The sequence below is a fragment of the Scyliorhinus canicula genome, chromosome 20 (genome assembly GCF_902713615.1).
Source record: "Scyliorhinus canicula chromosome 20, sScyCan1.1, whole genome shotgun sequence".
NCBI lineage: Eukaryota > Metazoa > Chordata > Chondrichthyes > Carcharhiniformes > Scyliorhinidae > Scyliorhinus > Scyliorhinus canicula.
Window position 1 is genome coordinate 74,381,097 of NC_052165.1, and position 14,095 is coordinate 74,395,191.

At 43.5% G+C, this 14,095-nt stretch overlaps 1 protein-coding gene across 6 annotated transcripts in view; it reads right to left on the minus strand.

The window, feature by feature from the left end:
* caprin2 (caprin family member 2) overlaps positions 1 to 11,774 on the minus strand; it is a 70,163-nt gene extending 58,389 nt beyond the window's left edge. For 3 of the 6 annotated variants that reach the window (XM_038781113.1, XM_038781111.1, XM_038781110.1), the window contains exons 1-7: positions 11,290 to 11,773; positions 9,496 to 9,555; positions 6,774 to 6,860; positions 5,828 to 6,066; positions 3,969 to 4,051; positions 3,670 to 3,822; positions 246 to 292 (exon numbers count right to left, since the gene is read on the minus strand). In XM_038781113.1, the coding sequence (XP_038637041.1) occupies positions 246 to 292; positions 3,670 to 3,822; positions 3,969 to 4,051; positions 5,828 to 6,066; positions 6,774 to 6,860; positions 9,496 to 9,555; positions 11,290 to 11,487 (867 nt within the window). In that variant the 5' untranslated portion in view covers positions 11,488 to 11,773. Of the gene's footprint in view, positions 1 to 245; positions 293 to 3,669; positions 3,823 to 3,968; positions 4,052 to 5,827; positions 6,067 to 6,773; positions 6,861 to 9,495; positions 9,556 to 11,289 lie in introns of all 6 variants that reach the window. The other 3 variants (XM_038781115.1, XM_038781112.1, XM_038781114.1) reach the window with 3 other exon arrangements.
* Positions 11,775 to 14,095: the final 2,321 nt, after the last annotated feature.

A 14,095-nucleotide genomic window follows, 5' to 3' on the forward strand; every position in this document is an offset into this window, starting at 1 on the left:
GAAATTGCAATTCAGAGCCGGTTTTGCTTCTCCAGTCTATGACTGATATGAAGTGATCTTGGAAAATACACAGCCCAACTAAACAGCACAAAGTTACCATGAACTGGTTCACACATTTTCAATTTTAAAAAAGGATACCTTCCTCGACAGTTTAAAAGGCTTCCCTCCCCCCCCCCCCCCCCCCCCCCCCCCCCCCCGCCCCGCCCCGCCCCCCAAAAAAATGAGCAGAATTAAAAAGGCTGTACCTCTCTCGGCTGCATTTCGGTCGCACACAGAAAATGCCGGTCAGATTCTGCAATAAACGCAAAGCAGAAAGTTAAAAGCAAACCCAATACGAATAAGCAACTGCATGCTGATTTTATCCAGTCTCAGTTTTTTGCTAATCTGCAAGAGGTATCTACTAGAGAGCGAGAAGTATTTTCCATTTTCATAAAGATGAAGAGGCACAAAGGAACTCGCTGAAGTCTGCACCTGATATGTGCATTACCCTCCCCTCTTTTGAACCTGATTCAAGTGAGATTGTGAAGACCAAGCAGGCTCCCCTTCCATATTAAAAGGTAAACAAACATGGTCAACAGGCATGGGTCCCGAAGATCGGCCAGTTGGCAGAAGTGGGCCCTGGAAAAGTTAAAAACACCGCTTTGGACGATGACCATGCGCGAGGTTGTATTTTCCCCATTTTCATAAAGGTGAAGGCGGCACCAAGGAACTGGCTGAAGTCTGCTTTCGACGATGACCATGCCACTGGGAAAGATTTATTTCTTCACAAGGTGAAGGATGGTGGTGATCAAGACATAGAAAAAGGGCGAGGGTGATGCCACATCCCTTCTCGACTCAAGTCTTTACCTCAAAAAAGGTTGATCGGTGAGGACTGTTGCCAACATCTTGGTTGTGGAGTCGTCGGGGATGTTGAAGAAGCTCTCTGGTCAGCCAGCCTTTGGACGGGATCGGTCATAGCAGTTCCTGATTGAATCAAAAGCTTGGTTACATTGATGGTGGCCATGTTAAGTAGTTGATGTTGCTCATGACATTTCTCTTGGTTTCCAAGCAGTGAAAATTCTGTCAGTCCCCTGTTCCACATTTTGGTCAGACACCACACTGGCTTTCCAGAGAAGGCAGCTAGCAAATATCTTCCCAGCAATGGAGTAGGAAGATTCCACAATAGTTTTCCTCAATGGTTTCCACAGTCCTCTTGGTCTCCATTCTTGAAGATGCTGGCATCCCGGAGTCGACAGGAGTTTCTTCTCTGCCCCAGATGGAGATGACGGATGATCGCTTCTCAAGGTTCGAGTGTCTCAACAGAAATTCTGTCCACTGCTGCACCTTATCCATTCTTCACATATTCAATGGCGACTTCAACTTCATCCATACTTGGTGGGAGTTCTGATGGAGAGTTGGGGAATTTCCTCAAAAGAAAACAGCCTCATCTAGGATTACATCACAGTTTAGGAGTTCTTTGAAGCGTTCTCTCCACCGAAGGTCAATGTTTTTGGTCTCTCAAGAGGGTTATCCTTACTCTGCACAAATTTGAGGCCTGGTGTTGGGTCCATACATTGTCTTGGTGGCACTGAAGAAGCCCAGGGTGAGTTGCAGCTTCTTGGCCTTCACAGTTCACCATTGCTTTCCCTAAATCTTCTTTGTACCTCCAACCCCTATGAATTTGTTTCCCCCCCCCCCCCCACCCCCCCCCAAATAAAGGGGCAATTTAGCGTGGCCAATCCACATACCTTGCACATCTTTGGGTTGTAGAGGCAAGATCCATGCAGACACGGGGAGAATGTGCAAACTCCACACGGACAGTGATCTGGGGCCAGAATCGAACCTGGGTCCTCGGCGCAGCGAGGCAGCAGCACTAACCACTGCGCCACCATGCCGCGCCAGCTCATTGATTAGTTTGTCTCTTTGCCTTGCTGCTTTGGTTATGTCATTTGGCCAGGCGCAGAGAGCTTTCCTCTTGTCAGGTCATTCTTTCGTTACATCTTGGTGCTTATTCGTCTTGTAACCAATGGTTTCTTCACAACAGAGATGATGCCCGTCTTCAGATGGTTTTCCTCCACTCCATTAGAATGGACATTTTGGAGAAGACTTTGTTGGACGCTCTCTAGCATCTGTGGCTCGTTCTTCTGAGCAGTTTCTTAATCATCCGCTGCTTCTGGTGAAGGAGTGGATGGGCCAGTGGCCTGTCCAGCAGTCATCTGCATTGGTCATCGCTTTGGTGAGGAGGCATCCTTTTGGTCTCTGGATTGGACGATGACCAAGTCGAACATGTGCCAGTGCTTCGATTGGAGAGAATAGCATGTGCAGCGTGACAATACTGTAATACCAAGACAGCCCATGTTTAACACAAAAGAATGAATGATATCAGTTTTCACCCACTCACCGACAGTGGACGTTAGGAGATGGGCTGAAAAACCAAGTTAAAGATTCAGAGGGCGACATGGTGGCTGCCTCACTGTGCCGAGGACCCGAGTTCAATCCTGGCCCACGGTCACTGTCCATGTGGAGACTGCACATTCTCCCCGTGGGTATCACCCCCATAACCCAAAGATGCAGGGTCAGTGGAATGGCCACACTAAATTGCCCCTTTTGGAAAAAAATTATTGGGTACTTAATTTATAGACTTGTTCTCTGTAGCCAGGAGCATGTATAATCTCCACAAAAGTTCAGTGTTTTGAATAAACAAAATATTCACCAACCAATCACATGTACTGCAGGCAGCACGGTGGCACAGTGGTTAGCAATGCTGCCTCATGGCACCGAGGTCCCAGGTTCGATCCCAGCTCTGGGTCACTGTCCTTGTGGAGTTTGCACATTTTCCCAGTTTTTGCTTGGGTTTCACCCCCACAACCCAAAAATGTGCAGCGTAGGTGGATTGGCCACACTGAATTGCCCCTTAATTGGGTGCTGGAAATTCATATGAACAAATAAAAAAATTGGATTTGCCTCCAAACATGGCTGCTCCATGTTTATTCGGAGTATCAAAAGTTTGAAGTCAGTGTGGGCCATTTAGCATATCGTGTCTGGAACAAGCATCACGACTTGGTACCATTCCCCTACCTTTTACCCCATACCCCTCCAATGCCCTCTCGAATGCCTCAATTGAAGCTGTCTGCACCAGACAGAGTTTTGCAGATCTGAACCGCTTTGATCTGAGAAAAGGTTTTATTTCCCCCCTCTCACATCACATTAACACAAAGATGGCCAGGTAGCAGGTCTCACCCCCACAACACAAAGATGTGCAGGGTAGGGCAGGTGGATTGGTCACGGGAAAAAAAAATACCAACTACTTGGGTACTCAGCATCATTGAATGTGAGTGTGTGTGGGGGGAGAGGGGGGGCAACAAAATGAGCAAGGACAAGCAGTAGCAGGTTTCAATAACCAACTCATATGGTTAATGGGTCAGGGGAATGCAAGCATATAGTTGACACAGCACTATTTAAACCATCATAGCATCCTCACATATCCCTGGGTTGAGAAACGTCCTCACCTTCAAACCATTTCAGCTAAACTCTTGACTAGACAAAAAAAAAATTAAAAATTCTTCAAAACACTACTGAAGCAGAGAGGACAGGCCAGATCTTCTACTGGGTCTGGCAAACATCTAATTTTTCCAGGTCAAAACTGTTAGGCTAGTGAAATGTTGCCATGTTATTTTGGCATACCCTTACCAGAATCCTTTCCTGACACAGCCTTGGAAGTTACTTTCACCTCTTTGATTTTATCTTCAGCATCATCATCCAGCAACCCATTGTGTGGGACTGGAATACTATCAAAGTAGGCACAATTCAATAATCTGCTTATTGCCTCCTTCAGGTGCTTATCTAGCAGGAAAAAAAAAAGGTTGGAAGTCAAGACAGTCACTATTCTGCATCACCACCAGTACTCAAAATCAGAACATTTTGAATAAGTATATCTGTAGTACATAAAAAGACCCACATTCACCAAGGGAAAAAAAAATTGAACTTACAGGTGCTACCAACCACTATTTTATCAGCTCCTTCTAATAGCTCCCACATTTGATTTGATACCAACTCTATTTGATCTTCAAGGCTGAAAAGACAGAACACTCAAGGTCATTACTTTTCACTCCTAGTGGTGTGGTTACTGCAAAAATGTTTTACATTTTGTGGTAATGTTTTTAAAAATCCTGTGTTGAATTCAGATAGACAGTATGTTTACTAAGCTGCGATTAAAAGGACATAAAGGAGAGGTCATCATGGATTTTAACCATTTACTTGTTTACAGAGAGATGGCTAATGGAATATGGTTTTGCTGTTGAGGATCCCTGGGTGTAGGTATTTATGAAGGAATGGTGTTTAGTCCTAGTCAAGTAGGTCATGGGACATCTTAGTGGGTGGGGACTATAGAATATCTTATGTTCAGGGGATTATGTAATTAATTGGAGGATTCAGGTCAGTCTGTAGTTTCACAAACTGCCATGGAATTTAGTCTGACAAGACAATGATTTTCAGGTCGTTCCTGAAAAAGGGTCTCTCTCCAAAGGTTTGCACATACTGTTCCAGTGGCATTTGAACTATATTAGGTTGCTCAATTTGAATATAGAGAGCATTGAACAGTACAGCACGCTACAGGCACTTCAGCCCATGATGTGCCGACCACTTATCCTAATCCAAGATCAACCTAACCTACACGCTTTCAATTTACAGCTGACCATGTGCCTGTCCAAGAGCCGCTCAAAACGTCCCTAATGACTGACTCCACCACCTCCACTGGCAGTGCATTCCACGCACCCACCTCTGTCATCTCCCCTGTACCTTCCTTCAATCACCTTAAAATTATGTCCCCTCATGACATTGTGGCAGATGTTAAAAGTTCTCTTCTTTATATTTAAGAAAGGGTTTTAAATGTTATCGGTGTTGTCAATGTGACTGATCCCGTGTTTTAACATAAAAAAAACTCCTCATTGGTCAGTATTATCACCACTGGGGTTTAGTGGTCTTCCCTCAGTTTTACAAGTTGTTGGGATTTTTGTACAGGAGTCCTCAGTGGGGAGGCTTCATGTAAACACATCAATACCTCAGTAAATGGTATATCAAAGGACATGGGAATATCCTAAATATGTGCCAATGTTAACAGATACGGGGTTAAAAACAGTTGAGACATTACTGTGAAACCGCATCAAAAACTCTTCTTGCACTCATTGCGAGAAAACAAAGCTATAAGCAAACAACAGACATAGCTCATTAGCAATATTAAGTGCTAGCTTTGAATATTGAAATCTTGTGCTGAATGCATCGTTGGCTCCAAGATCCTCAATTGGTGGCAATTTCAACCTCTTCAGCAACTAAGACATCACTTGATACCGTGTAACACTACCACTGACCAAACGGTCAGCTTAAAATCTCGTCAAGTCTTTTTCCCACAAAAATGGTGGTTGTTTTCCAGTCAGAGACTCATATCGACTCTAAATCTATTCTAATCCACTGCTGTTGCCTTCCTACATCTAAGACACTCCTATGGAGTGTAGTATTAAATTGGAACAAAAATACCAAGATGCTCAAGTATCTCTTCCAGGCATTCCATCTGTTGTTCTAGTTTTACACGTCTATGGAACCACCACTTCATGTAGTAATCAGCAATATTTAAAAAGCAGAATTACTCAGTAAATACTACTGATGTCCATTTTATCCAGCACTTGTCAAAAGCCCGGACCTCCCTACCCAACAGCATTGAGACAGCACCACAAGGACATCACTTCTCAAGAGGCAGCCAACAAAAGCCAGTGGTGGCCATTAATCCAAGGAGAGGTTTAAAAAATGCTACACAGATGATGAAGTGCACAGTCACATGTTAAGGATTACTTACGCCATTCTTTCATTCCTTTCAGGGCAAACAAGTTTGCAGAAGTCCTTGAGAAGGCTGATTTCCTTCCGAGAAATAATAAATGCACCATTAATGCCGTCTCGGAAGTCATTCTGAACGTGCTCCTGTTTGAAGTTCTCCAGTACATATTTAATGTGCAATACTGTACGAAGACGGCGTTTCTCCATTTCAGTCCTCAGAAGTTGCTCACGTCGTAGCGTCTTCTTTTGTGCTTTTAGCAGCTGTTCAAAATAAATTACTGCTATTGAGTTTACACCAAGGTGTATGCCTATTTTGATGATTAGATGGAGTAGCCAACTATGCGAGATCAGAAAGGGCCGAGATCAGAGGGCCTAGGTTGAATCTAGTTTGCACTTATTCACGAATCCCAGTTTGAAGCAGCACAGCAAATGGCCCCTACATGCTTTTGTTCACGAATTTGGGAGACGGCAAGAGTTCACTGTCTTTGAACAGCGTTACTCAAGATGTGGGTGCTCATTCGGGACAAATCAAGAGTGACGTGAAAGCCGCTTGGGCACGATATCATCTGGTGATGCCACTGGAATGAGGAGATTGGGTTGACATTTGATAAACATTGGAGAAGCCCAATTTGAAATGTCCATCGCAGCGGTGTCAAATCAGCCTCTGCAAATACTGGCAGAAATTTCCACTGCCAGCAGATCGCACAAAAAAAAACATTTTAATTTTAAACCCAAATATTAAAAGATTGCACGATTTGCCAACTGGACTTAAAAACACAAGACATCACATCTGCCAGTTATTTAGCGCTGGTTTAGCAAATAGAAAGCTTAGCTGCTGCAGCCACTGTAATTTCACATCTTGACATGTCCAACAATGAGGGACAGCAGATGGCACAATCCAACACTTTCCAACTCCAATGCTCATTAATCAACCCTCAAACCATAAGCAGCAAATAAGAATATCTTACCTCTTGGTTTAGTGCAACAAAGGTTTTCTGCAGATCCTTGGCAAATTCCAGATTATGAATCACTTCTTCATATTTATCTACAGCATCCTGCGAACGACAGCATTTTCTGCATTATGGTCTTGGCTTAGGCATAAAGCAAAGATTACAAAATGCTTGACTGAGTATCCCTCCCTCAAGAACTTAGCAAGAAGAGAGTGTCCGAGTAGTTCTGAACTGTCCATAATAGATGTTTTTAAAAAGCAAAATGAAACAAAACGAATCCTCAAATAGTTTTCTCAAATCTCAATTGAGTGAGTTTCAGCAAGATCCCTGGCTTCCCCATAGAGTACAATATGTTTTGCTACAGAATCTACATTTTTATTACTCAGGTGGGCATCACTGGATGGGCCAGAATTTATTGCCCATCCCAGAGGGCGCTTAAGAGTCAATTGCATTGCTGTGGATCGGGAGTCACAAATAGGCCAGGCAAGGATGGCAGATTTCCTTTCCTAAAAAGGACACGAGTGAACCCGAAATAGACATAATTTCATGATCATCAGACTGTTTTTTTTTAATTCCAGATTTAAAACAAAAACAAAAATGGAATTTAAATTTCACCATCTGCTATGGAAGGATTTGAACCCAGGTCCCCAGAGTATTAGCCCTGGTTCTCTGGTGTAATGGTCCAGCAACAGTGCCACTATGCCAATGCCACCCCCTTAACATGCTCACCTAGTTAGAAACAAACAGTACCGGAATTGTAACTAAGTGAGCATAAGTAACAGTACTTCCAAGCTCAAATCTTTGTATGGATGTATGGATAAGCGAGGAAGGAACAAAATCCCCGGTCCCTTACTCTGCGAATTCAGTTCACAACTGCCAGTTTCTCACAACAACAAGGTCGCTCATTTTCCTTAGCTCACAAAACATAATAGCTCACAAAACATACCAAAATAAACAGCAACAATGCAATTCATCTGGGAGGAGCTACTTGATTTTCCATTTCACCACCCCCTGCATATTGCACAACAGAGAGGAAAAGAAACAGTGGTGCATTGTAGGAAGACGATTCCTGTTAAGATGGAGACCCCCATTCTTGGGCCATGCCGCCTTTACTGATTCTCCAGCTCAGACTCAAGCTTTACACAACTGGCCAGAATAGGCGCAAGAGAAATAAGGAGTCAGAAGAGGGTTAACAAATGCAGCAATAACTCATTAAATGCACTGCAATTTTTTGGGTTGTGTTTACAGCACCATTTAACCATGTACTTTGTCACTTTTTGACACAGTTGTGGTTATGCTTCATTCCTGCACTGTTAGCAGCACTGTTTGTAGCTTCATTCCTGCACATTTGCATGCCAGCCTATTTTCAATGAGAATGGTTCAGTTCTGTTACTTCATTTGGCTTCTGCTAATATTGGTGAACAATTGGACCTAGATTTAATGATGGGTGTAGTAATCCACGGTGGGCAGGAGTTCCGTCACCACACCAATATTTATTTACAATAACGATATTACAGGAGCAGCTACAAACAGTGCTGCTAACAGTCCAGTCAACTTAAGACTGACTCACAAAGCCGACACAGGTGCTTATATGGGCTCAATGAGCTATCATTGAGGGAGCTCATACTTCAATTGGCCAACCAATAAAGCCAATTGGAGTTCATTACAATGGACTAACCTCTACAGTGACCCTCAGTCAAGCGAGGAAGCAGCAGAACGCAGTTCACAAGTTACCAACAATTTAGTGTGACCAATCCACGAGGGGGGGACCTGGGGCCTGCACCACCGTGCTACCCTTTATGCAATGTCTCATGAATGCAAATCAAGATTCATGATCAGAAATTTCCTCCAACTAAATCTTTGGAAGATGGAAGCGATTATGTTGAGCCGTAGCATCAAACTCCACTCTAGGCAGCATCAGGTTTCACGGTATTCTGATTCCAAAAAGGAGCTCAATCCCAAATTCAGGTCTGTCATGGAGGCCATCTGCTTTCATACAACGCTGCCTTTGGGAAACCCTCACCCATGCTCATGTTTAACTGTTCCATCATTCTACTAGTTAGCCTCCCAATTTGCACCTTTAAAAACAAGGTCATTCAACCTCTGCTGCCTGTATCCCAATTTGGCCACCCGCACTCAAAGATTTGTTGTTTGAATTAGGAGAGTTACAAGATATTTTTTTTTAAAACTCCCATTCTCACCTCAACCACCAAACTTACAACTCCTGTTCACTGGTCCCAAGTCTCATGAGGCTTGGTGTCAAATACTGCCCTTGCAGGATGTCTCACAGCAAAAAGTAAAAACTGCGACGGGACAGATGAATTTTGGACAAGCTAAAAACGGATGGTAGAGGAGCAGTGGACCAAACTATTCCAGTCCTTTTTCAGCATGCATGAAGCAAAGTGCCCAGCGTTGTTAACGGTAATCGTGGACATTTTACACCTGGAAGCCGCCAAATAGTTGAAGCGATCTCGGAACTTCACTTCCTGCTTTGGCAATATTAAGTTGCCAACCTAAGACTTCAAACAAGACACAGCTCAAGTGAGAAGATTATTCAAAATAAACTGCATGATGTCAAGTCAATATGCCTTCAGAGTACTAATTTAACCTCATACAGGTAGCGCAGGGATGCCAAGATAATTCAATCAAGTTCAATGGAAGAGAACATGGTGTCAACAGCAAGTGTTGTGGAACTGGGGAAACATCAGCCTCTAGAATGAAGAAATTCAAACATACGTACCAATTGATCCTGATTAAGTTCTTCTTGCTTTAGGCGTTCTTTATAGTCATCCAGTTTCGCCTTGGTGGGAGAAAAAAACGAGACCATCACATGGTCACGCATTTTGAATATTAGCTCACATATTTTTAACAAAAAGTTTTCAACTGCATTCCTACCAATACCATGCAGTCAAGTGGTCTTTTAGCAAGTTTTTAAAGCTATAATGAAATTGCAGAACTCTTTCACAATGTAACCTCAATGTCAAGCTACTCTGTTATCCACTGAAGGTTAAGATGTAAACTGCCAAAAAAAAAAGTGCTGCATAAAACAAGTAACATTTACAAGCTTCACCCCCAAGAGGGCAACGTTAGGTCAATTACTGCATGCATTCCTGTCCTTTCCACTTAATATGAAGCAGCTGTCACACTGGCACGTTTCAGCAATTAAAACACAGACAACGCTCAAGTTAAAGAAACGACTTAACAAAAAAGGTTAGAAGTACAGGGGGAAAACCTCGCAGGCCCGACAGGGAATCATACTGGACTCTGCAGATGCTGAGCTTTCCACAGCATTTTATTTCAGGCCTCCAGCACCCGCAGCATTTTGTTTCTATTCAAATGTAACCGTTTGTGTGTCTGGAGGTCGATAATGGGATTTTAATGCAACAAGCCTGGGGACAGGTTAGTTTAAAAGCTTTGGGAAGGGAAAGACTAACTAAATTCATACATAGAATTTATATCTGGAAATGTAAGCAATGCAAAAGGGGGGGGCAAAGGGATGAACCATTCCGGCTGCTTATGTTATGTGAAGTGATTTACCACCGGGAATAAAATCTGTGTGTGTGTCTCACTGCAACATTATTGAATTCAATAACCCCGGGGTAACCAATGTGTCCCAATTGGAAACCTGCAGACGACTCGACCCACAGATCATTCGCGTTGTCGTTATTTTAATCTTCCGCAAAAAAGTGTTTTGAGCATAACACGTTTGTATTTGGGGGGGGGGGGGGGGGTGAGGAAGAGTGGAAATCTAGCTGCGCAATCTGGGCGCTGCCCCTTTTAACACTTCAAATGCAAAACCTGTGTCCTCAGGATGGGAAAGTAAAGGTACACCTGTGCTGTTTTTATATTAAAAAAAAACAAGCTCGTGCGGTTTTAAAAAGTGGCGAAATAATGCGTTGGCAGACGATATTTTTTTTTAATGAAAAAATTTGAGTAGGATGATTGCTTTTTTCGGGGGGGGGAGGAGTTGGAAAGAGAGGGGGAAAGAGAGAAAAGTGTGTAACCGAATGCAATGCAGCTGGACTGCAGCATCTGACACTGCAGAAATGATCCAGGTAACATTAAATTGATTCAGAGCCATAGGAGAGACAGGAGAGATTGAGGGAGATAGGAAAGAGAGAGATAGGAACATAGAGAGGAGAGATTGAGGAAGATAGGAGAGAGAGAGAGGGGAGATTGAGGAAAGAGAGAGAGAGAGAGGGGCGATTGAGAGAGATAGGAAAGAGAAGAGAGACAGGAGAGATTGAGGGTGATAGGAAAGATAGATAGAGAGAGACAGGAGAGATTGAGGGAGATAGGAAAGATAGATAGAGAGAGACAGGAGAGATTGAGGGAGAGGGGAAAAATAGATAGAGAGAGACAGGAGAGATTGAGGGAGATAGGAAAGATAGATAGAGAGAGACAGGAGAGATTGAGGGAGATAGGAAAGATAGATAGAGACAGGAAAGATTGAGGGAGAGAGGATAGATAGAGACAGGAAAGATTGAGAGAGATATGAAAGAGACAGGAGAGGGAGAGGAGATGCCCATGTTACCTTCTTTTTCTCAATGTTTCGGATTTTATGCTTGAGGCAGATCATGCCATTCTCCAAGTACGTCTCGTACGCTTGGTACTGGCTGCTAGCCGCCGCCAGAGCCTGGATGAAGGGGGCCGGCCCCTGGAGCACAGCGCTGCCGTTGCTAACGCCTCCCCCGCCGCTGGAAGGCGACCTCTTCTCGGCTTTCATCTTCATCTCTCACCGGGTGTTGGTTGTTGCCAATGCAAAAGCTCCACAGAGGGGGGGTATGGTGAAAGTACAGCTATGAAGTACGCGGGGGGAGGGGGGGTGAAGCCAGTGTATTGAGAGGGGGGCTGTCCAGCTGCCGCTATTCCACCGGGGTGAGGTGGGGGGGAAACTCTGTTACATCCTCCCCGCCTGAGTGTGGCCCGGCCTCCGGCTCGCGCCGCCGCTTTTATGTCGCCCAGTTCCCTTGTTTTTTTCCCCCTCTGCCGGCACCACGTTCCATTGCGTCCGCCAACGTTCCAATCAGACGACCCCTCCCGCCCCCCGCACCCGACACCCAATCAACCCCCCCCCCCCCCCCCCATTCCTTACAGAATGCAATTTTTTACTAAAAAGATGTATGCGGTCCAAGAACTTGCTTTTTTAAAAAACATTTGCAGAGCCGAGAAATCGGTGCTCTAAATCCCAACGCAGCGTTGCAATCGAGGTGGTTCCCCCCTTCCATTCTCTCTGCTCCCCCCAAAACAAAATCCAAAGTTTTTGCAATGCACCTCCATTTCCTTTTTTGAAATGTATTTGAGAGTTTTGCATTGCCCCGTCATCGTGCAATATTGTTGTCTTTTTGAAAAAAATGTCTCTCCCCCCCGTCAATGATGTTGGATTTATTACGTTTGCCCCGCTATCGTTTTGAGAGGCGTGATCGTTAACCACAAATGAGGGATGCTTAAACAAACCTTCTGTGCAAAGTGCATGTTGGCCCAAGTTAGATATTCTTTTAAAAAAAATACATTTTGGCTCAGTCAGTCAGTTGATATTGCGTTCACCGCCTTTTTGTCGTGAAGGTGATGGGGCAGATTACCGAAGGTTTAGCAATCAGCAATGCAAGAACTGTACCATGCTGCTGTTATTTAAACGGACAGCGTTTAAAACGAAAAAGAGGAATGTTTCCATGTAAACAAGCACCACGTGATGACATCAATTGTATCAAAATAGCCCGTTACGTCACTCCCTGCTACGATGACGTATGGGTATTATCTTGTCAATCATTGGCGGCGCGTTTCACAGAGCAATGTTCATTCAGAAGCACCCAAAGAATTAAACTATCCCATCATCTGTACTCAACAATATATTTTTTTAATGTTTCCAATTAAGAGGCAATTGAGCGTGGCCAATCCACCGATCCTGTTGTGGGGGCGAGACCCACGCAGACACGGGGAGAATGTGCAAACTCCGCACAGACAGTGACCCAGAGCCGGGAATCGAACCGTGGGACCTTGGCGCTGTGTGCTAATCACTGTGCTACCATGCCACCCAAGCTGTGGCCCTGGTATTGTCCCCTGGGTAAGACCACCGCATGCTCCAGTTCCACTGCTACTTTCTGTTTATTGTCACTTAGCCAATTTCATATCCATGCTGTCACCGCCCCTTTTATTCCATGGGCTTCAACTCTGCTGGTAGTCTGATTTACAAACACCATTTGGAAGTCCATATACACATCGACCACATTAACCCCATCAACCCTCCATTACCTCATCAAAAATCTCAATTGGTTAGTTAAACACAAATTGCCTTTAAACAATCGGTGCAAGTTTTCTTTCATCCACACTAGTCCAAGTGACTTAATTTTTTTCCTGCTCCTGTGAAACGTCTTAGGATATTATATTACATCAAAGGTATGATATATGTTGTTGTTGGATAATCATCCCGAAAAGCTTCCCCAACACCAAAGTAAAATTGACTGGCCTCTGCTCTGGTTGATGCTCCGCCCAAACACTCCCTCACCCAATTGTGCCTAAACCTATCAACATCTCCTAATCTTTTCTTGTGGAGAAAACAGAGATGTGGATTCCTGCAGTTTTGCAACCACTTCTGTCAAATAATCAATCAATTCTGCCGAATGCATAATCCGTTATTATTTGGTTAACACTAAATTCACAACTCTTCAGGATATTAATCTTCAGGTATTAATCAATGCTGAGGTTATTATAACTGTCAAGATCACATTAATACTGCAAGTGCAGTTCATGTACAGAACGCATTTGCATTGGTGTATTCAAATGAAGTTGTTACAATCTCGGTAGAAATCAATAAGATTTTTTTTCCTTTATGAAAACCCAGCTATTTACTAAAACAATAAAGCCACAAGATTTACTATTTTAAACAAAAGTTTACTCCACCAAATAAGAGGAACTACTAATATGCACACTCTATCTTAAATACTAATTATGGTAAATATATTTGTAGTGATCTGTATATCTGCTGGTATGTAAAGGGTTAACAACTGTATTATAGTGCTAGACAACCACTAGATGGCAGCACCAGATCCATGTATATAAACTAAACTCAGAGGTTCTTCCCGCCTCTTCGAAACAGGAGTGACTAGATAGCAGAGTGTTAGAATGACAGCTTAGTTGGCACGTGTAGTTAAACATTATTTATACTTCTTCTTATTTACTTAATCATCAGTTATAGTTGCAGAAGAGTGAACAAACTCATTGATATTTATATTTGTTATTCATTAAATGTTATTTGCTTAATTTGAAGACTGATAGTTTCATTGAACTACAACCATCAGACCATTCTGGGAGTAAGCAAAGGAGTAACGATGTATTACAAT